The following is a 24,569-nucleotide window of genomic DNA, read 5'->3' on the forward strand; positions in this document are numbered from 1 at the left end:
GAGAGCTGAGGTCTTGAGGGAATTAAATCATGTCTACCTGTGATAGACGGTGGGACTGAAGCAGCATCTCTGAAGGGTAAGCTGACTCAGTAGACACCGAACCGCTTCTTCTCCCACCTGCTGTAAAGACTTTCGAAATATAGCATGAATGATTTCTCCCCTGCACAGGGGATTTTTTTCTTCTACAAAAAGACCACTTTGGTTATAGCTTTATTTGACAGACTTTTCTGAGTGGCTTCCAGGAGGTATTGCTTTCAATACTGCTTTTGACCTACATAATGAAACTTTAAACCCAAGGTATATATACACCTTAGGCTGCTGCTGTCTCTCACCAATCCAGACATGTAGGCTCAAACAAGGAACTCACTAAATGGGATATAACAACAAGTGGAAGGATATAACAAACAAAAAACTGTTTAGATGAAGCAACCTGTTTGTATTAGTACGGTCAACTCAAAAGCAGAATGGGCTCTCATGAGAAAATCAGGAATAGCCGTTCCATGAGCTGCTAGAAAACTCAAGTGAACAAGTTTTGTGTGAATAACTGATATCATGACTGAGTATCTGCTGAATGCAGAACCACCACACTGGGTACAATTCCAAGAGAGGTGACCTGCTGAGATTTAAGACCTCCATATCATTTTGTCTTGACATTGAATTCAGTACAAGCAGAATAAAAAGGGGGGTGCAAACTGCTCCCATTCTGCTTGGGTAGCATTTTGCACCCACGCCAAGGTTAGTGTGAAGTGCTCCACAAAGCTGCCAATATGATGCCCTGGGCAATGAGCAGGTCCTACTCTCCATCTGCCACCCTTGGCAAAACCTTTGCACTTTCGTTGCACCTCACAGCTCTCAGCAGCTCCGCGCAGGCCATTTAGATTGCATGAACCTCCAAGGAGATGAGATCTGGATTCACATGGCTGCTGTCATCCTAAGAGTGGTTGACATTGACCCTGCCATGGTGTCTTCACACGTTGGCATCCACTAAGGGGAAATGGGAACAAAACAGAGAGGGAAAGGCAGCACATGCAAGCAGGGTGACAGAGAGTGACATGGAAAGACAGTCAGCTAAGTCAGCTGTAATCAAATGGACTAACCCAAACTTTCACTTGCACCTTTTCCCAATTCTCCTGCACATGTTCCCTGCCCTGATTGCATCTCCTCTTAGCTGATGCTGGGAGGGATGGGACCACCTGGAGAGGTTCAATGCTACAGCCTCTCAATTCCGACTCTCTCCATCTCCGTCCGTATAGAGAGACCAATGAATTTAATAACAAAATAGTTATTAATGCTCCCTTGGATTGCAATCCTGAAATGACATGAGACAGCATTTTCTTCAGCTGCTTTAGCTCTCTTTTAGCACACTCCATGTTTGTGTTTGACTAGTATAAATGACCCTTTGACATTTCAGGATTTGAGTCTGATGGTAACAATTGATAACACTAATTTTTTCACGTGTGAAGCACTTTCCATTCAGAGGGCTCTCAAATTGCTTTTCAAAACCGCATAGCTTCCCTTCAGCCACCACTGAACCGCCCCTACCTCTGAGCTGGAACAAAGGACCCATCGATGCAAGGTGGCAGTACACAGCAATTGAAGGCAGGAAGCGAAGGATAATGCATCCCACTGAAGGTGCAGGGTCGAGTCAAGTTGGCAAATGCATTTCTTGTATTAGAACCTGGACAAAACCTCAGCGCCAGGACTCTCATACTGCAGCTCAGGCAGGAAAGTGCCATGGGGTCAGCACTCACTAGAGAAGGTCATAGCCCTAAGTTTTACATCTCAAGCAGGGGCCGGACACTGTGTTAGAGGATGCGTTCAGAACTGCCTCAGAAGGAAAAAAAAAGTAATTTGCTGTCTGCCATTTCTGGAGCCTTTCCTGCAAAAGGGCACTCCGCGTTTTTTGGTCCACCCCCCTCCTTTCCTGTAGAAAGGAAAGGCTCTATTGAACTTCAGTCCACACTGTGCTACGCTTTACAGGAAGCCCAACCCATTCTGAAATGAACATGAACTGTAAGAGGAGACCATGAGGTAGGAAACTCTTGAACTGAGTACAAGACTATTCATAAAGTGAGTGAGAAAAGGAAATAGGTGATTATAAAAGGTCATTAGAAATGTCAGCTTACCAATGGCATTGTATGGAGGGAGGTGTAACCCACTGCAACACAAGCCTATTACGGCTGAACTTGTAAAGGACACCCATAACCTCCATCTCTTTTGTTCGGAGGCTGACACTTAGGAAGTTTCTTTTATAACACCATCCCTTCAAAACCTACGTAAATTTGAAGAATGGGTACTTAACCATCCAAGTTCCATTTCACAACTACTTCCACTCCACACAACAGATGAATGAAAGCAAAAAACTTTCCCAGCCACCAGGAGCGCAGGTGCTTAGCACTAGATCCAGAGATTACCAAAGCATAACTGCTCTGGAAATCTAGAAGGTCCAGAGAAATCAGAGGTGGTGAGTCTCTCATTTAGATACCTCTTGTCCCGTCAGATGCCACTGAGAGGAAGAAATTTTCACAAAAAACAAAACAAAACAAAACAAAAAAACAAAAAACACCAAGTGGGACTGTTTCCTCCCTACAGAATGGCCAGTAGAAAGAGAATTGTGGTGGGTGAATGGAAAAACAAAGTCAGCCCACTTGACCATGACCAATGCTCACGTCATTAGGGGTAAGAAGACCTAATCCAGTGGCAGGAACAAGATGCAGTAATAATGTGAGTGAGTATTTTGGAAAGTAAAATGGTGGGATGAGTGTAATGACAGAGCTACGAGGATTACTTCCGATAATTGCTTTGTAACCTGTGACAAAAGGAATGTGTTAATCAGTGGCGTAATGTGTAAATTGCCTGAGATCTCAAGGATTGGATGATCTTAGAAAGTTTCCTATAGTCCTGTGTTCCTTATAGGATTACCTAGCCTGCTTCATTCAATGAATGAAATAGTTTTAAGGGTGCTTTACTGCCCAGACACCTTAGACAATTAATGTCCTCTCTCTTTGTATTTTACTTCTTGTTTTTTCTTTTTATAACCCATGCAGAATCCAATGATTTTTCAAGCAGAGATTAAATCTCTGCCATAAACTCAGGGCAGGAGATGTAGGCTTACCTTCACTCCCCCATTTCTCTCCTTCTGCTTTCTTCCATCCATGTATTTCCAACAGTTACCAATGCTTTCATTTATTTTTATTGCTCTTATTCCTTTTAGAGGAGAGAAACATTAACCATGGGGGTGTGATCCAGATTTGCTTGGATGGTGTGTGGTGGTGGGAGCCTTTGCACTCCCTCATTTTGTGCTCCAGCGCATTTCTTGCTAAGTGAACGAATGCAAGGCAGAGCCACTGAAGCTAAGGCAGATTCTCCAAACCTGGTGTCAGCCCTCTGCTACACCCTCAACAGACTTTGCAGTGCCAGCTGCCAAAGGAACTTAGCTCCGACACAGTTCAGGCCAGGGCAGTTAGCTATTTAAAGAGGTGGGTTTATTTATATACTTTTTACCCTCCTTTCCTCCTCTCGAGCTTCCCCCCTGTTTTTTAAGACGGGAAATTACCAGTAGCCCTGAGCACGTAAAATTTGACAGCGGTTTACCAGATAATTTGTATTGGGCCCTTTGTCTTTGCTGTTACTTTTATTCTTCAATAAATTCCTTCAACCATTAAACAATACTACTCCCACAACAACTTTGGCAGAGATCAAAAGAGTGTGGCAGATTTGCTCCAAGTTCCTACTGCTACCCTCCAGGTATCGAAGAGCTAGACAGACAAAGGATGTTCTTTCCCTGCTCTCTTCTAAGGGTTTTGTCCTGGGTTTAAGAAGTAAGGTGAATTTGGGGGCGTGGGGCTTGGGAAGATGATTAGTTTCAATCCAATATTTCACCCATTGTGCTTTTGCTGAAATTCTGATGACAGCCATTGAAAGCAGTGCCATACCTTACTGAAAAGACATGGTAATGTTAGGAAAGCCAGACTAAACATGAATTAAAATACTGTCGGCTGTCAGAAGATCTCTGGTGTCATGAGCAGTAAGCATGTATTTATGTATCTGAACTTCTCACAGCTTTGTGTCCAATATGAAACTGACCACACACCTCACCTCAGTAGTGCACTGTTTTCTCAAAGAATTCAGAAATCCTCAAAAAGGTATCTGTTTCAGGGAATGTTTGGGATGATTGGTGTCCCAGAGCTGAAACCTGCTGCAGGCAGTAGTTTAGACATTAAAATCTTATCCTTGCAATAGACCGCAAGGATCTGGCTTACACATGCTTTAGGTTGCGCTGGGTTCTACACAAATTCAAAACCAAAACCAACATCAACAAAAATCAGAGCAGGCAAATAAACAAACAAACAAACAAACAAACAAACAACAACAACAACAAAAAACACCAGAGAGATTATTTCATCCAAGCACTGACTTCAACCTTTGGAAGGAGGTAAACTCTCAGGAGGCTTTGAAGGAAAGGAGGACACTCAGATGAGGCAAAGAAGCCCCCAGGGGAAGCTGCCTATTTCATTTCTGGAGCATGGACTGTGTGTGGCTATTTTTGATTTTGAACCAAGTTCCTCTGCCCCCTGTCAGCAGTCCTGTGCCCAGTGCTGGTGCAGTGAGAGCAGAGGCCCAACCATCCCCTAACAGCCATTACTTTGTAATACAGAACAGCACTCAGGCAAGGGATGAGGTTACTGTCAGAGGGGTCATGATTAATAATGATTAATCTGATCCCTGCCAACATGAACTGGATCCACCATTCACTAAATAATTACTTTGCAGCATGGATACCGTTTCTAGAGGAGACACACATTTGTCATATTAAAACCAAAAACAAACAAACAGAAAGACAGAGGACCCAAGTTTTCAGTAACACTTGAACTTGCACAAGCCACCAGAAAAGTTAAGCAAAAAAAGAAAAAAAATTAAAGGATAAGAGCAGTTAAGCATTGATGAGCTGCCTACTGATTGGGAGAAGCAGGGAAAAATAAATAAAACTAAACGCCACAAAGGCAAAGCTGCATGTGTTAAGAATATGGAGCTCTTTGCTACTTCTGGTTCTCAGCCTTGTTTATACCCTTAATACACATGCTATTTGTCATCCCACACAGTTTTTCCCTGTTCTTAAATGACGTTTTGATTTCCTTAGAAAGTACAGAAGTGACACAGCCGAAATCATTCCCCAGGAACCATTTTTCCTGCTATATGTTAATATACTATTTAGTACAAGGAAAGCCTAACCCAGGATTGCCATTCTTATGCAACAACGCACCTCAAATAATAACCAACAGTATAATAATTTATGGGGAGGCATAAATTACTGGGAAACTAATAACCACTCTGAAGAGCATATATGAACCTTACAATTACAGTAGGATGTCTGTGGTGCACAGACTTGGTTCTGGGCCTTGGAGCACAGATGAATTTCACTCCCACAAAGCACACAAACAACTGGAAGCGGTGCCAATGGCAGCCAAGGACACGAGGGTTTTGCTGCCAAGAGGTAGCCTTATTTTGGGACTTCTCTCAGTCATCCCACTCCACCGACCCAACGCTTCATCAAAACCATCCACGGCACAGAAGGAAGACAGAGGACAGGAACTGACTGCTTTAGTGTGCTCAGCTGTATTCCCTTGGAGGCTACCAAAGGTTTTGTGGGATTTATATTACACTGCTTAGCCTTTCATCTCAGCTTGTATGGTTTCATTTGGACTGGGAGGCCATGCAGCACAGACCACTGGTCCCTCTCCTGCTCTGGTGAAAATCCAACTGGAGAGCTGAGTTCCTTGTGACTGTTGGGAAATCCCAGCCTCACGTGAGCCTGTTTGGGCTTCTGCCCTCCACAATGACAGGGCTGGAATTTACTCACTGGTGACTTGCACCCTGGAAACCACTAGACAGATAGGTGCTTTTCAATGTCAGGCCCAGGGACACAGACCACAGGTCAAGGAGTTTATGGTGTCTTCCCTTCCAGAGGCACATTGGAGAAATAGCAGTAAATGAAATGCTACTGCATTCATTTACTGCAAGAAAGAAAAGAAAAGAAAGGAAAAGAAAGGAAAAGAAAAGAAAAGAAAAGAAAAGAAAAGAAAAGAAAAGAAAAGAAAAGAAAAGAAAAGAAAAGAAAAGAAAAGAAAAGAAAAGAAAAGAAAAGAAAAGAAAAGAAAAGAAAAGAAAAGAAAAGAAAAGAAAAGAAAAGAAAAGAAAAGAAAAGAAAAGAAAAGAAAAGAAAAGAAAAGAAAAGAAAAGAAAAGAAAAGAAAAGAAAAGAAGAAAGAAAAGAAAGAAAGAAAGAAAGAAAGAAAGAAAGAAAGAAAGAAAGAAAGAAAGAAAGAAAGAAAGAAAGAAAGAAAGAAAGAAAGAAAGAAAGAAAGAAAGAAAGAAAGAAAGAAAGAAAGAAAGAAAGAAAGAAAGAAAGAAAGAAAGAAAGAAAGAAAGAAAGAAAGAAAGAAAGAAAGAAAGAAAGAAAGAAAGAAAGAAAGAAAGAAAGAAAGAAAGAAAGAAAGAAAGAAAAGAATGAATAGATTCCAACAACAATTATGAAGGTAAATCTTCAAAATCTGAGACTGGGGGCAGGGAGGGAAAGGCCTCAGCAAATAAAACTAAATCTAGCGCAGTGTTTTTTCCCTTCACAAAGTGAAACAATCTGTTCCTAAAATAAGGCTTCCTTGGTTTTCTGGCAATTAGTGTCCTGAAGGATTAGCCTACAATTGTCAGCAAGTGTTTGCCTTTCCCAGCCAATGTCACCACAGAAGTCTGTGTTTACCTACAAGGCCCAGGGGATAATTTATAAGCTGAGCTGAGGTCCTGCATTCGCAGACTAATGTTCCACGCTGCCACCCACCCTCCTGTACAGACTTTCTCCCCATCCAGCTCCTATCCCCTGAAGTCCTGGCATCCAGAGGCAAGACAGATGCACTTTGCAGCCTTTGCATCAGGTACTTGCCCAGTAGTTTATGCTGATGTAGCAAAAAAAAAAGAGTTACTGAGGTGGACAGCACATCACTAAGCATCTGAAGTTAGATTTCAGAAATTAACCAAATGCAAAGAGTAATTCATTACTGCCCCACAAAACATTTAAGAGGCTGAGATTTTTTCTCCCTTCAAAAGCTATTGCGTACTCTATAATTAAATTATTGTGATCAATGAGATTCAGGTCCAATGCTTAGGGTTTGTTAGAGATGGTGTTTTGTAAACCTCTCCTGCAATCGAGATGTTCCCTTCTCATTTTTAATCTCTACTGCAAGAGGTTTGACCCTGATCTAGCCCTGTTGTAAATCAAGAGCGATTCAGCCAGCGTACATCAAAATACAAAAGAGTAAGATCGGTGAAAGTGTTTCATTTCTAAATTAATTTTCTCCTTATGTGTTAGAACTTCAACATGAGAATATTAACCTTGTATTTGGGAGAGTGGGAAGCTATGCTTTAAAGAAAACTCATATGAATCCTTGTCTCGATGGTGAACTGATACTACGGCACATGACAATGAATTCATTATTTAAAAATACTGATTTAAAAAAAAAAAAAACAAAAACTTAGTCTTCCAAAGCATTTATAAGTGTAACCAGCATTTCTCACAACACAGCCCACCACAGGATAGACAGATCTATTCTCAGATCTTCTTAGGTATTAACAAAACAAGGCTCAGTACACCACTATTAATTAGGGTTGAAGAACATGCATGTTGAAAATGAAACTTTTTCCCTCATGACAACTAAGCCTTTTTCCCATTGAGAAATTATTGGGAGCTCCTGGAGCTTTGTGGACACCGAATCTGTTTCAGGTCTATACCTGATCACAGTTGTTCACAAGCTGCACCAGGGACCCCACTGCCAGTTAGCTGATATTTGAGATCAGATGCTTCCCTATACCACACCGAATATTGGATGACATGATGTTTATAAAATGCTTCTGCTCAAACCACAAATTATTTCATCTTCAGAATGAATGATCTCTGAATTCAAACCTCTCTTTAGTTACAAAGTCAGAAGGCTATAGCCACAAAATATTTTGACAGGGACAAAACTCAACTGGTCTGAAGAAGTGCAAAGCGGTGGGAAGAGCCTGCCGGCTGGCTGGCATTCAGAGTGCAGCCCACCTTGCTTCCAGTGGCTGGACCCTGCAAGTTGTCCCACTGACGTCAATTATACCAATTTGAGAATAAGGGGCAATTCACGCTGAGTAATGAATATTGAAAACTTGCAATATTGAAACCTGTCCATCAGTTGTGTTTGTGAACAAGCTTTTAAGTGTCTATCATGAGTAACCTCAATAAGGAATGTTCTTTTGATGATGTCTCTTTGGAACAAAAGCTTGCAACAAACGGCATGTTTTTCTAGCGTGTTCCCTGTAACAATCACACATCCAGGCAGCTACAGTTTGAGACCAAAGGTTGCATGCATTTAGCCAGCCAGAAAGTGCAATAGTCTTTAAGAAACACATTGCCTGGAGTGGATTATTATAAAGAAACAGAATTCATAAATAAACAAACCAGATGGGAATAAGTCAGGCTAGGGCATTCATAGCTCCTAGTGCAATGAATCCCTGATCTTGCTCCTTTTTTTTTTGTTTTGTTTTGTTTTTCTACAAACAGCAAATCCAAAAACATTAACGTTGTATCGTCAACCATACCAGAGACACTATTTGAGGCCAAAACACCAATACGCAATAGCACAGTTTAAATCAATCAAATATTAACATTTCTTTTATTTCTCCACTAGTTAAAGTACAGATTGACTGACCTGATCCGAGTCTTTCACTTGAGTATTTTTCCCTTTTCTGCAACCACAGCTCATGAGCAGTTTTGCATCGCCGATGACTTTTCCCTATAAGAGAGAAGGCAAGAAAAACTTCATCACAGTCTGAATAACCAAAGACCAAGATGTTTTATGATGAGAAGCATGGGAAGAAAGGGCATTAGGAAAACCTGAGGTCTCATCCTGCATTGTTGGGAGATGCCCTTCTGTGAGGCAGTAGCTCCCAAGCTGCTAAGGAGCCTTCCCCAATCACTACATCAAGGAAGTTGCACAAGGGCAGAAGGAAACTAAGGTGTGCAGAAGAACACATTGAGAATATACACAAACCAGGCTGAAAAGGAACAGGTTATTTTAGCCCAGTATTATGTATGTGTTATCATAAACATACATGAACAGGAACAAATCGATGATGTTCAGGGAGCGCAATTACCAGGCTGTAATGGCTTGAGGCAAAGCACATATACCAGCATTTACGTCCCGCAGATAGTGCTAATTTGCTTCTAGTGTAGCTAGATTTGGCAAAATGCAGGCATACAGGTATGATTTATCCACATTTGGACAACCAGTCTGTATAACTACCAGCAAATCCTTACTGTGAATTCAACAGCCCACCCTCCTACAACACTTCTGACTGCTCACGCATCCACAGCATCCATACTGTGCTTTGTCCTGTGGAGATCTCCAGAGAAACAGAGTCCCCGCAGCTTCCCTCTGTCTACAGACAGCAGTTTGGGAAATAAAGTGAGTCCAGCCAACTCCTTTTCACTGCCAACCCATGAGGCTGGCTGAGCATGGTCTGAGCAGTGGGGTCCTCACGATACCCTGGTTGTTTTCTAGGGATCATTTGGATCACTTCAGATCTTCACCAAAGGCATTTTGGGGTTTATCAGGACCTGATAAACCTTGATAAAACTCCACAGCAGAAAGGGGCTGGGATTCTAGGTTTGGACACAATGTTGCTGGAGCTCAAACAATAGCACAGCCAATTGAGTCCCCAGTAAACCCATCATATTTACACACTTTCTCATAGACATGCCCAAGACATCAATTTTTTTTTTTCCCCAACTTTTGCTGTCTGCAGCTGAAAAACAAACGCTCTCAGTATCTGCTGGGTGACTGAGGGAGAGTCGCAAGATTTCATCAGGATGAATTTATATGGAAAAGATGACCACAACATTAAAGCAGTTAATGAGCTTAGCCAAGTGGAAGCGCTCTGCCCTAAATGAAGGGCACAATTAGAAGGAATTGCAGCCATTGCTCAATGTCAGGGCACAGCAGAGAGCTGACCCTCAGTGTCAGGAATTACAAACAGGCAGATAAACTTCAGGACACCTTGGGAGGGCCAGGTGTGGTGGGGTCTCTCACTTGCTGACCCCAGCATCCCATAAGCCCCAGGAAGACCAGATAATATGCAAAAGTTATCCTTCCTCCTCTTCTCAAAAAACACACTGAAAAATACAACACGCAAAAGGCTGCGTCTATACCTTCATTGATTCAATACGAAGCACCTTAAATTCTCAAAGTGTTCCCAATAAAGAAACAATTAAACTAAAACTTAAAGCAATTGTATTATTACATTAGAAATGGGAAGCCAAGGTACAGGCAGAGACTTTTTTGTCTAAGCAAAGGAGACTTTTTAGACACACAGAGTATCTGAGACAAGTTAGAGACTTGTTAGAGACAACAGGACTGAAAGGAGACCCATACTTTTCCTAAAAGGTGGCTGATAGATGGGCAGGAAACCTTAGGGTGCCTACAGCAGCAACACATACCTGTGTTTAAGTACCAGATCCATACATCACTAGCTGTTGGTCACCTTATCCCAGTACCAACTGCAAAGTCACTACACAGGAAAAGATTCTCTAGCCCTTTTTATAACCCAGCCCAAAGAAAAAGTCTCATTTAGTAGACCCTTCTCTGGCTTCTGGGATACACTCTCAACCAGCCCAATTTCATAGCAAACCAATGTTCTTCTATAAGGCTGGAGCTATCACCAGCTTTATTTAACAGAGAGAAATCACAAGATGCTGATCACAATCACTTAGGCAATCAAGACCTTAGGGAAATATTAACCCAAAACTTGATAGTGTGCTTGGATTTTATTTTTCCTGACAGTACAAGGGGCTTTTCCAGTCCCTAAAAAAGCAAACAAAAACACCACACTGTCTGAATAACCACACCTCCTTCCCTGTCTGCAGATGCCTTAATGGGCATTGCCTGAGTTAGCTACTACCTTCACCTTTTTAGGGAAGCCTTTTATGAACAGATGCTTAATTTGGGGATAGGTGCCTAACATTAGGCAGCTAAGTTGAAAGGCAACAAAAAAAAAAGCATATGGACAACATTTGCAGCCAGTCGCAACTCCGTTTAAGAGCAGATGGAGGCCTTGTCATTCAGGGGTTTCCTTGAATACACCCGGCAGTTCAGTGGGGATAGGGAAAGGGGCTTCTGTTTGGATGCTTCTGTCTGGAACCAGATTAGAAGAAAGCATGCTTTCCGCAGCACGCGCCTTGTGTTACATTAAACATGCATATGCAACTTCAGCTTTTATTCAGCGATCTGAAACAGAGCCCTCCAGGGTGCTAAGGGTCAGTGAGTTTTTGTTTGTTTATTTGTGTGTTATTTTACAGTTTCTAGTGCCCAAAGAGTTTGTTAAGAAATTAAAACACCTCGCTGGGACTATCCTGCTGCGGTCATTGCCTCCTAATATATCCCTCCCTGCTTCGTCCAGCAGCACAGCCCCATGCTCCTGATGCTTCATCTCACCAGGTGCAACAGACATTCGCTCTTAATTTATGGAGCATCATTTCCACGTTCCATGGCCTTTTAATATCAGGACTGGGGAGGAGCACAATGATCTTGAAAGTTCACAGATGTATTGCCACTCAGTGTTCCTCTGCTGCTTGCTCTTGGTGGGATGTTGTGGCTTAGAAACAGGCAGACACAATAACTGCTAGAGGAGGAGCTCATTTTGGCTTCTGGTGGCTCCCAATTTTTATCAGACATCTCATTCTGAAGGCAAGGAGATTTGAGCACAGAAGAGGAGAGCATGTAGGTCCGATAATCCCACCATGGGGAGGTCCCTCTGGCTTCACCTTCCTTTCTTGCACCACTCCAGCAGTTAGCCAAAGTTTGCAGGGGAAAAAAAGGGGAAATAATAATAATAATAATAATATGGTTAATTTTCTCAGTTTCACAGGTGACAGGAACTGATCTGTCACCAGTTTTAACAACCTGTGGTCGAGACACACCAAAGTGCATTGCCCAGATTTGAAAGGAGGGCCGGTCACATCTCGCTTCACATCAGTGGCCCGGCAGCACACGCAGCTCCCAGCACTGCCAGTCCTGTTTAAAGGAGGCAGACGTGACGCACAGGAATTCGGCAGGGCTCTGCAGAGCTGCCAGGCTCTGTGCTAGGGGAGAGCTGGCTGGGATTCATGGGAGGATCACGAAGCCTCATTAAAGAAAAATAAAAGGAAAGGAGGAGCAAAATTTTGTCACTGAAAGCATTTAACTTCCCGTTGGCATTCAGCTGTCCCCAGACAATGAGATTGGTTTCACTTGGTGGCAAGCACCCAGCTCACGTGCTCCAAGCCCCACGACATGAGTGCTCAAAGCTGTCCCCTCTGAGAGGTGACAAAGTCATCTAAAGCGGGTTTTACACATCCCAGGGTTCAATGAGCTCTGTTAGGGTCATTCTCCCCACTCTCTCAAGTCTGTGGCCAGAGGGGTGAGCCCAGATCAGCAGCATCGTGCCACTTGCCTTGCAGCCACCAGCAAGCCTGCCTGGGCTTTACAACGATCGGGGCTCTACTTTCTTGGTTCACATTAGATTTCGATGTATTTGAGCAAAGGCCATTGAAAATACTGGCAGCAGCCTCACCCCTAAGGCACTGGCGCAGCCCTTCTCTTGCACCTCCAAAGACCTCTGAGCAACAAAGCTGCGAATCCTGCCAGAGTGGGATTGTGCCAGCAGCCGACGAGGTCCAGCTTGCACAGAATCGCCTTTAAATGCCCACAGCTTTGCTCCTGCCTCACCAGCGAGGGCCAGGAACATGCTGCCGTACCTCATGCTGCCCTGGAATTATATGGGGTCAGGGCTCCTCCATCTCTCTGGCTTTGCAATGCCCTCAGAACATCCCACAGACGAAAACAGGATGTACAGCAAATGTCACTCAGACTTGGGCCCTGGAAACCTGTGGAAGGACAAAGCATCCAACATGGACTATCTTTTAGTCTTCCTGTTGCAGCAGCCTTGCTTTTCACAGAGAACCATCTTTCTGAGCACTCTTGGCAGAGCTGAACTCAGCAGCACTTCAGAGACTTGTGCTACAAGCACGGCTCTCCAGCAAGATACTGTGAGAAAAAAATAGATACTGTTTTTGCAGTAGAGAACTAACTTTCTGTATTCCAAGGTAGTTGTATAGTCATAATGAGGAGAAATGGTAGGTAGGTAAGTAGATGGTAGAAGGCCTCACTGTCCCAAAATAAGGTAGAAACTTGAGAAAAACAGGATGAGCAGTGTGAGAACAGTAAAACAAATATCACAAGTTCTCAAAACATAAGAAAGGAGAAATTAAAGGGTTACAAAAAAAAATTGTACATATATGGTATAGAGGAGCCTCGAGTAGCTTGTGAACCTGGAGTTCTCAGACAATGAGGAAAGAGGGGAGGTGATCAGGTGTCAGGTAATAGGGAATAAAAGGTTATGATTTGTTTACTAAAATGCGCTCCTAATTGCCAGGACACCCACCATTGCAATCGCGAATAAAGTAGCTTCACAGAAGGTCCTGTCTGAAGAAAATTATTTGAGATTTTTCTCACAATTTGGGGGCTTGTCTGGGAACTTGTCACCTGCCAAAGATTTCTTGCCACCACAGACAGGAAGGTGCACCCTGCTGGTTTCGGTGGTCCCATCAGGGGTGGTGGGTTGTCTCGGTATGGCCGGCAAAGGACCGAGACTGATAATTTTAAGACAGGCTCTGTGAAGCTCTGGGGAGAAGGGAGGCCAGCACAAACATACACAGACACAGCCCACATATAGTCCAGACTGGATTGGGAACAAGCACTGGGATTACTGCTGATAACCTGGACCAGGAAGCCATGCACGGACTGAGGGAAGGGAAACTTTACCGTACCTTGCCTCGGGTTGGGTTCAGGGAGACCCTGGTGTGAATGAGCGTGAGTGTGAATGAGACACACTTTTAGTGCAGAGCGAGTGTGGAGTCCTAATCCGTGAGGATCGGTGGTCCTGCGAGGGGACGAACAAAGTCCCCTCGTCCGGAGAGGGACGAAGCGAAAGAGAAAGGGGAGGAGTGAAAGACAATCTCAAGAGTTTGGGCCCTTACGTGTACGGTACCCCGAGCACAGTGAAGTGACACGCTCAGCAGTACATCCCACCTCTGTCCTAATCTTAGGTGAAGGTGTGTGGGTGGTAAAGTCCACAGCAGCACGTCAGGAAGAGCTGGGGATTAAGGGTTCCAAGAGTCAGCAGTGTGGGGTTCGGGACCCCGGGATTGTGCCTAAGGATAGCCCTTTGGAGAGAATGATAAAGATGTGGCAAAACAACCCTGAAACTAGGGAAAAGGAGCTAAATACATGTATTTATTTATTTATTTATTTATTTTTTACAAAAAGGTTAAATATTGTGTAATTGTCTGCTGTCCCTGGAGATGTTGTGCAGGGGAGTGCGGACCTGAGCAGAGCAGAGGCTGGGGGGTCCTGGTGGGGCCTGGGGCCATGCAGGGCCTACGAAGGGCCGGTGCCACTCCCCCCCTTACCGGCAGAGAGGCTGGGAGTTTTAAGAAGGAAATTGAAGCCTTTAACTGGGGGCCTAGCAGAACAGTCAAATCCGTTTCTATGGCCTAATTTGTATTCCTGGGGGGGTGAAATGTCAATCTTGAGTATGTTATTCCCTGGAGAAGAATCTTTAGGAGGGGAATGATTTGCCAGGCAGCTATGCAAGTATGGGAAAGAACTAGCACCCCTCCCCAGACCAAGAGGACTTCTGGTAGAGCAGAAATATCCACTTACCCGACTGAAACAATAACAACACACAACATAGAAATCATATGAAAGACTTGGGGTCAGAATTAGAAAGTAGTTGGGGATGAATCCCGAGGACCCCTTAGCCCAAGGGCTCTTGGAAGTTCATTTTGTGATTAAAGCCTGGCCAGATATACAGAAAAAGCTCCAGAAAGTGGGAGGATGGAGTGACCAGTGCGGGTTGCATGAAGGTGTATGCCAGGAGGGGAGATGAGAAGGAAAAGCAGAGAGTTAAACAAATGGTATTCACAGCGTACTGGGTAGTGAGGCAGAGGGGTAGATAGCGGGACTTTTGGGAGGAGTCGGGCCTGGATGGAAAGCAGAGGAAGAGAGACGGAGGAATAGCAGACAAGGAAAGCTACCTGTGCTGCAGCCTAAATCCTAGCAGGGACAGGCTTTGAAAAGATGTCTTAAGTGTGGCCAGGCTGCCTACTTCCAATAGGAGTATCCAGAGTGGGAGAAGGAGGAGAGATTGCTGTTATACATTCAGAATAGGGGAGTGAGGGCTTCTCAGAAAGCTAGTTCCCTGATAATGGAAAAAGTGTACCTCAGGGGTTCCTCGAGTGTACCTCAATAGGGATCACTCTACAATGATCATTACAGGCAAAACAGACTTAACATAGGAAAATTCATAAAATGTATTACATATTGCTAATGGACTGGAGTGGTGAGAAACAGAGAAAGAAGCTGGGGACACCTTCCCCCATCCACTCTCTTCCACCTCTTCTCCACCCTGAGTGGCACGGGGCTGGGGGGGAGCCAGGAGCGGGGGCTGCAGTCAGTCCGTGATGCTTCATTTCCACTGCTCCTTCATGGTCACTCTCCCCTCTGCTCTGTTGTGGGATGCCGACCTTCCTGGGCTGGTCCTGAATAGACTGCAGCGTGGAGATCTGCTCTGCTGCGGTACACCATGGGCTGTGGGGGTCTGCTTTCCCCACCAGAGGCCTCTCTGTGGGCCATGGGGGAGCTTCGGCTCCAGCACCTGGAGCACCTCTGCGCAGCACTCCCCCTCCTCTGCACTGACCTTGGTGTCTGCTGGGAGGTTTCTCACTCCTCATTCTCCCAGCTGCTGTTGTGCAGCATTTTTTTTTTCTTTTCTTGGGTGTGCTCTCATAGAGATTTAAACTGCATTGCTCATGGCTTGGCTCTGGGCCCTTTTGGAGCCAGCTGAAACTGGCCCTTATCTAACATGGGGATGCTGCTGGATTCTTCTCACAGGGGCTACCACTGCAGCCTCCTCAAACAACCAGACCCTTGCCATGTGAACACAATACACCAAGGCAGCTAGGTCATTACTGGCCTGTAAAGTATCAAGGCTTAAATTAACTAATGAAACCCTAAATGTGATGGGGGTAGAAGGGACTGGGATAACAGTGCCACTTTCTGGGGACACCAAGCTGAGGCTAGGGATAGAATGGTCACTGGGCAATTATTGTATGCACCCAGGGCAGAGACTAACTTGTTGGGAAAGGATTTGATAATGAAATTGGGCATTCAAATAATAAATTTTTAGGCTGGAATAACGGTGTTATTGATGAGGTGCTCTCAGACCCTGAGAGCAACAATACATTCACCTCTGACTGGAAAGACCCTCAAATGGGGTGGAAGCAGCAATACAGATGGACATTTTTACCTCAGGGGTTTACAGCGCCACCAATTTATTTGGGCAAGTTCTAGAACAAATTTTGGAGTAATGCCAAACTCCAAAGGAGGTGTTACTGTTACAGTATGTGGATGATCTTTTATTGTTAGGACAGAAGAAAACAGTTGACAAGGAAGCCACTAACAAACTATTCGACTTCCTGGAAAAATATGGCTTGAAAGTATTGGAAAATAAATTACAATACGTAGAAGGAGAAGTCAAGTATTTAGGGCATCTGGTGTCTGAGGGGGAACAAAGAACAAATGCAGAGAGGATTTGGAAGTGTTGAGCTACCCCTACCCAAAACTGAAAAGAATTAAAAGTTTTAAGAGGAATGAGGAGTCACAAATTCCAAAGGAAAACAGATACTCCCTGATGGGGGAGAAATGCTGAAGAAAGTACTAATGAGACAAATATTAACTATTTTACATCAAGAGGGTCATTGGGGAATTCAAGCAATATGTGACGCAGTGCTATGGAAATAGGTATGTGTAAGAATATGTACATGTACTCTGGATGAACAAGTACGCAGGAGTTGTGTAGTATGTCAAAAGGTAAATAGGAAAATTATCATCAGTCTGCTCAAAGGGGTAGAGAGAACCAGGAATTCAATGCTTCCAAAACGTACAGGTAGATTTTACAGAACTCCTTAGAGAAGGTTGATTTAAATACTTACTAGTCTTGGTAGATCATTTGTCAGGGTGGGTGAAAGCTTTCCCTTCAGTATCTGCTACTGCGAACATAGTAACTAAATTCTAGAACAAATAACTCTCAGGTATGGAATTGTTGAAAATATTGACTCTGATCAAGGAAATCACTTTATGTCAGAAATATTGCAAGGTCTAATGTGGACTCCAGGAGTTAATTGGAAATTTCATACTCCATGGCATCCTTTCTCTCCTGGAAGGGTGGATAGGATCAGACAGTAAGAAAGCAATTGACTAAATTCTGGAAACTCAGCTTCCCCAAAGAAAGTGCTTACCTTTGGCACTTCTCTCAATTCAAACTGCACCAAGAAAAGATGTGGGAGTTTCACCATATGAAATATTATTTGGATTGTTGTACATGGACAAAGGGAATGAATTACCTCAAATTGAGACAAAAGATGCTTTCTTAAGAACTATATACTCGGGCTGTCATCCTCTTTGTCATCTCTCAGGACCTGTGGACTGTTAGCTCAAACCCCACCCTTGGAAGCCCTGATCCATCCATTCCAAGAAGGAGACTGGGAGCTGATGCGAACATCTTATGCGAGGGATGCGGGATGGACTGTTCCAAGTGCTCCTGACGACCGAGATGGCAGTAAGAACAGCTGAGAAAGGGTGAACTCATACCTGGGTAAAAGCATCAGTTAACCCTGATACCAGAGAGACTGCATTAACAAAGAATTTAAAGGTTAAAACTGTTAAAACTATCTATTGTAAACCTTTATCTTCTCCTTAGAAGAATTCTTACTGAATTAATGAGTAAAAGGAATTGAATTACACAGAATAGGAGTGTTTCTAGGGAACACACTCTGGAATGAGAGAAAAAGAAAGGAGGCTATTTAATGCCTAGCAGAAGAACTCTTATTAATTTGTGATATTTATTGTTTTTCTTAGTTGTTATTTCTTAATCATTATAGGGGTGTATACATAGAAATGATCTATTTTAAGTTTATCTTAGTCATACCTATTCTCAATGGATTAGTGATAGGATGGAGGGAAAAATCAGCATTTCCAATTAATCCAGAATTTCTCTTGAGTTCTATCTCAAAATAATTGTTGGATTTGCACCCAGATGCCTAGAAAGACTGAAAAGGCCTTGTCCCTGATTGCTATTTCCAGCAGCAACTGTGTCTGGATTCTCTAGATTTCTAAAAATGACAGATCATACCCAGTCCCGGGAAGGAATAGATTTTGTGAGTTCCCTACACATAATCCTGGCTACAATATACTGTGCTATCAAAGGTGCCTTTTAAACAACGATAGAAACTCAGGGGGCAGTAGTACTGACCCTGGGTGTGGAAATATCCATGAAATAGGGAATAATCCATACTGTACAGAATATGATAGCCACGGGAACGCTAATATACTTAACACACACCAGATACAACACGAGAATCCTGTAACTGGATGGCCTGTCCCAAATGGCAAGGAGTGGTACTGGCTCTATGGCAATAAAGCCAGGAAGGTGTTGCCCCTAGGATGGAAGGGAGCTTGCACTCTGGAGGCAATAATTCCAAATGTAACTATTACTGAAGACCCGCAAAGCCAAAGCCCCTTTGAGACCACACACAGAATTAAGCGGACTCCAGATAATCCTCTAGTGAATTTCTCTAGCATTTTACAGTTTTGCAAGGTGGTTTTTACCTTGGTTAGGGGTGAGTGAATTAGAAAACGCTACTGTAAATATATTGAAGAACTAGAATATAATTTTGATAAGTTTTCAAAAATAGTACTCTAGAATCAAATAATATTAGATTTATTAATAACCTCATAAGGAGGAGCGTGCACTGTAATTAATATTAGCTGTTGTATATATGTAGGTCAAACGGGATGAATTTGACTGATCTAAAAATAATTGGGAAAAAAAAAAAAAAAAATCCTACATAGATTAGCTCAAGATGACACTTCCTGGGGATTTAGAAACATTTGGGAGAAATTAATTTTGTAGTTACTTGAATAGAATTGTCTCAAACAACCATTTGTTGGTATTCTAACAATAATGACCTTGTATATCTGTCGTCCCCTGTGATATCTGAAGAAGAATATTGCACCTTAATGTTGGAATAACTCAAGAGTGCGGTATGCGAAGAAGTGCAAAAAAAACAACACACAATAGGAGTAAGAAAATAAAAGGGGGAAGGGGGGGAATTGTGGAAAAAAAAAAAAAAAGTCGTGTTTTTGCAGTAGAGAACTAATTTTCTGTATTCCAAGGTAGTTGTGTAGTCATAATAAGGAGAAATGCTAGGTAGGTAAGCGGATGGTAGAAGGCCTCACTGTTCCAAAACAAGGTAGAAGACTGAGAAAAACAGGATGAGCAGTGTGAGAACAGTAAAACAAAGATGACAAGTTCTCAAAACATAAGAAAGGAGAAATTAAAGGGTTGAAAAAAAGAAAAAATGTATATACATGGTATAGCAGAGTGTTGATTAGCTTGCGAACCCGTAGTACTCGGCCAGTGAGTTAACAGGGAAGGTGATCAGGCATCGGGTAATAGGGAATAAAAGGTTATGATTTGTTTACTAAAATGCGCTCCTAATTGACAGGACACCCACCATTGCAATCGCGAATAAAGTAGCTTCACAGAAGGTCCTGTCTGAACAAAATTATTTGAGATTTTTCTCACTATACCCACATGCTTTTTTGTGCCTGCTTAGGGATGACAATTACGTAAGGGAGGTGATGATATCCTTCCCCATCCACCCAAAATATCCCAGCATTTCCAGACCGGGAGAGAGCCTTTGTGGCCACCTTCGCTGTCACTCGGCACAAGGCAGGGCACGCAATGCATCCTGCAGTGGTGCTGCTGAGCTCCGTGGCTACTTTTCAATTGATATCACTGCTGTTTTGCACTACTTTTGCCTACTAAGTAACAAGGCCTGGGGGACATGGTGATTTTATTTTTTCCAGAGCCAAAGTTCACTCCTTCACCACGAAGAAAATGCAAATAGCCCAATGGTGGACCTTTAAGGAAAAAAAAAATAATAATAAAAAATGGAGGGGAGGGTGCATACATAAGTGACATTCAAAAGAACAACATATTAAGCATTTAAGGTTTTTACACTGTTCTGCAAGTGTGACGAAAAGTCTTGAGGAAACCATGCCCAAGAGCCCACAGAGGAACGCAATAGAGTGGGAGAGCAAAATTGGGGAATGGAGGAAAATGGGAACTGAATCCAAGGTGGAGGCAAGCAGCAGTACAACAGACAGCTGGTGTTTGGGTGGTGGTAAATCACCCTGAAATGAGCCTCTTCCCTCAGCTCAATGAGGCCTAAACAACAAAGGAAGGCACAGCTTGCAGCCGGACAGCCTGCTAGCCAACCACAGACACACATGACAGCTTCATTCAGGAGCCTGGAGTCAATACAAAAGCTTCGAAATCAATCCGACATCCTGCGACCTCAAACAATGCACCAAATCTTCTCAGAATTGGAGCCCCAAATGAGGGGGAGCAGCATTCAAGGGAGATCAAACCGCAGGGCTGGCATTGAAAGGAACTAAAAAGGAGAAGAATGTTCCCAGTTTATTAATGGTGGGGTCTGGCCGGCTGCATCCCAGCCGCCATAGGTTACGTTCATTAAAGGGCAGCGCTTTGCGCGCATTATGCAGAGAGCCCAGCCACTATGTGTGCCTGTGTGCACGAGCGTGCCCCTCACTTTCGAGAGATCAGGATGTGCCTTTCTGCTTAGCACTGTTGTCTTCATCAGAAATTCCTCCTGTGTGAACCACAAATGTGGGTTTTTCCCACTTGAGCAACTGTATGGGTACAGACGCGCGCACGCCCTCGCACAGACGCACGCTCGCTCTCAGCCTTGAGCCTGAAAAGCATAAAAGAACACAAGCAGGCTCTTTCCAAGGAAGGAAAAAAAAAAAAAAAGAAAGAAAGAAAGAAAAAAAAGCCTAGCATTTCCCATCTAAGCAATCCCCCTTCCCTCCTGGCCATGCTTTTGGCTCTCACAATCTACTACAAAAGGCTGAAGAATTACACGATAGTTGCCACTGCAGACAGAGTTGATTGCTCCATAAACATTTGCACACACCTATGAGACTTAAAGATTTGGTCCCACACCACAGCAAAGCCCCAGATAACAGAAATAGGAAAAAGAAGGGCTTCAGTCCCATAGGCTGCCCCCTCCGGATGCCATTAGCCCCTCTGGGGTAATTTCACCTGCAGCATCTGTCTTACAGCACCACATACAACCAGCACCCTTCCCCCATGCATGTGGCACCACCAACAAAAAGGCCAAGCAAATCCTTTTTATCAGCTTCCCTTTGAAGGCAGGTGGAGAAGTAGAATATAGACACACAGACAAAAAAAGAGAAGGATAAATACCATTTGCAGAAAGTACTGTTTGGATTTGCCTGTCCTAATTATCTTCTTTTCAGCTGCCACATATTTGAAAGAGTCAAACCTTGCAAGTTTTCTCCTCCTCAGCTGCAGAGCCCAAGACGGAGCGCTTGCATTAAGAGGTCAGACTTGAAAAACGCTCCTTTTTTTGTGCTGAAATGGGAGTAGATGAAGAGAAAGGGTTGAATTTTTCAAAGCTGTCTACAGATTTTGATGCATATTTCCCATGTGTTTTCACTAAAGATGTGTCAAAGTCCAATCAATTTTGCTTTTATAGTGTCACACTGATCTCATATTCAGAATAGATATGGCTGTAGAAGCTAGTAATCTCTATCAGATAAGGAGAAACTTAGGTGTACTGAAACTGAAAACAACAATAAACGTTCCCTAGGACCTGATTTCAACACATTTTTTCCTCAAAAGATGGAAAACTTAGTACTAAGGCTCCACAAACAAACAAACACACTAAGAGAAGATGAGGTGATATTCAAACCCCTTCAAACCCCACACAGGAAGACTGGAGAGGTCCCCACCTGGTTTATCAACAGTAAAACAAAAAGCCTCTCCATTATCATTCATAGAAAGAGGGAAACTGCAGCCAGCTTGGGCAGGTGCCCAATGATGTGGTAGCTGAGAGGTAGGAAAGGATGGAGGGCTGCAGCAATTTGTATCAATGCTGAAAGAACAGAGTCTGCAGGGATCAGATGGAGAAAGATTCAAGGTTAAGTTTGATGGTGAGATAATAAGGCTAAAGTCTTTCATTTTCAAATGTGTTTTTCTTCTCTTTGAAATAGCCATTTTAGTTTCATCTATCCAGTGAGTGCAAATCTAAGTTCTTCAAATTCAGGAAAGCCAAGCTCTTATTTGGATGATTTCTTTCTTTTTGTCTTCCTTGCCTGCTTTAAACTCTGCTATTTGAATAACTTAACAATCTGTCTTAAATATTTCACTAATAAATCATAGGCTGGTGTTTCTATTCATGTTACAACTAATCAGTGGAGGAATGCCTGAGCTGGAAGTTAAAATTCTGCTCCACCAATTTGGCGATGCATAATCACTTCTCCACAGACTCTCCAGCAAATAAAAACTTCTCTGCAGAATTAATGTCGTATAAGAAGTTCTTTGTGCAGGTGTAGAGTACAACTGTGATCCAGGGCTGTCCATTCTGCCAACAGGGCTTGATATTTCCAGACCTAATTGGTTTGTAGAGGTTTCCAACCCCGCCAATGGCAAGCATGGAGCTCATGGCTGAATCCCATTCACGGGCGTGCAGAGCCAGGGTCCCACTCCACCACTAAGGATGCTGCCAGGACAGTTTTCAGAGATGGAAGCAGGCACCAAGGAATCCCAAACTTCACTGAGCATCAACAGGAATAAAGCTTTGAGTTCCCAAACACATTTGGCAACTACATCTCAATGCACTTTTGATGTAAAAATAACACACTTATAAAAACTAAGAAAAATCAACCACTCTATCTCCAAAACTCCCAGTTATCAAAATGAAGCCAGTAAGCCTTGCACAAACACAAATTAGTGCAATTAAGTCTATTTTTGTCCCTAAATCACTGAGACACATTCAGGGCAAGAACCACTGTGGTGGCCCTCAGCAAAAACCAAACTTGTATGAATAGATAGCAAGAAGTTCATAGCTGACATTTTGACTTCAAAAAGTAAAACAGGATAAAATGAACACCAAGAAAGGAGGGGAAGGGAACAGCTGTAGAATACATCACTACTAAGCTGCCTTTTATTTTTTTGTGTGTGTCAATTTACTTGGTTTTGTAATAAAACCCACAAAGCAATGCCTTTACTCCCGGAGAAGCCCACAGTGATGTGCCATCAATACCCACGGCAGTGTATGAGCACGATGCACCCGCAGAAGCAGAGGCACGTGCACTTCCTGCAAGCCTACGTAAACAGATGCACAAATAAAAACCACCATGGGCGACGTGACTCCTCTCCTGCAGCTGGGAGGACTTCTCCCCATCCCACCTCCCAGCGGCAGTGAGCTTGCCTGTGGGAGGGCGGTGAGATGGAAATTGGAGCTGCTTCCTCCTCTTCATTTGAGGACAGACATCTCCATCTTTCCTCCCTGTCTGCAGCTGACAAGCTTCCTAGACAAGCTGACATGGAAACAGCTAATTTACAGCTTTGTATCAGGAATGTGGCCAGGGCTTCGGTCCTCTGCACCCCAACTCCCTCAGCTGGGCTGCTTCATCCCCAAAATGGTCACCCCTTCCTCCTGCCCCTCTCCTCCCACTCCTCCTCCTCTCCTGCTTTTGTAACTTATCTCCCTGCAAGCGACTTCCCAACAGGAGCTGAAATTAAACAGGCTGCCCATATGCCATGGCTCACTTGTTGTCTGTTCCCCTCATTGCCATCTGGCCTATTTGCTCAGCCAAGGGGGGGAAGGGGGGTAGGAAAAAAAAGTGTAGGGGGTGTAGGGGGGAAGAAGAAGAGGGATAAAGCCAGACACAATGAGGACGAGGAGGGAGGTGATGATGCTGTCTCTCACATCTGCTCCTTGGCCAGACTCCCAGATAGATCAGTAATGGAGAGCAGCAGAACCAGCGACAATTAACCCAAACACACTCCTGTTTATTTAACCTGTTCAGAGGGATCAGCTCATGTGCTGCTCCGCTGGCAAGGAGGCACTGCGCTCCAGCAAGGAGCTTCCCACTGAGAAACCCCACCCGGAGGAGGAAAATGGAGGGCTCCTCTCCAGACCCAGGCTGGAGAAGATGAAAAAAGAAAGAAAAAACTCTGCAGAATACAATGTGTTGAGATTTTCCTTAACTTTCCAAATCACTTTTTTTTTTTTCTTCAATAAAGCAACAGAAGCAGATAAGAAAGGATATAGCTGGATGTGGGGGGAGTTGCAGGTTTGCCCTGGTTTTGATGCATAATAGTTTCTAAACCTATTGACCCTGCAAAATCAGTAGGGGAAAAAAAAAAAAAAAAAGATCCTGAAACACCCAGTTATTTCCACATTGCTTTCCTAAACACACACAAGTTTCAAACCTTGCAAATTGTTGAGCGCAGAGATTACTTTAGAAGAAAAAAGAAAAGATAGAAGCTCAAGAA

At 43.4% G+C, this 24,569-nt stretch overlaps 1 protein-coding gene across 3 annotated transcripts in view; it reads right to left on the bottom strand.

Moving 5' to 3' along the window:
* The window catches only part of SETBP1 (SET binding protein 1), a 268,231-nt gene that overhangs the window by 201,656 nt on the left and 42,006 nt on the right, over positions 1-24,569 (bottom strand). For all 3 annotated transcript variants that reach the window (XM_038169752.2, XM_038169753.2, XM_038169755.2), the window contains one exon: positions 8,732-8,815. In XM_038169752.2, the coding sequence (XP_038025680.2) occupies positions 8,732-8,815 (84 nt within the window). The remainder of the gene's footprint in view (positions 1-8,731; positions 8,816-24,569) is intronic.

The sequence above is a fragment of the Anas platyrhynchos genome, chromosome Z, assembly GCF_047663525.1.
Source record: "Anas platyrhynchos isolate ZD024472 breed Pekin duck chromosome Z, IASCAAS_PekinDuck_T2T, whole genome shotgun sequence".
Taxonomy (NCBI): domain Eukaryota; kingdom Metazoa; phylum Chordata; class Aves; order Anseriformes; family Anatidae; genus Anas; species Anas platyrhynchos.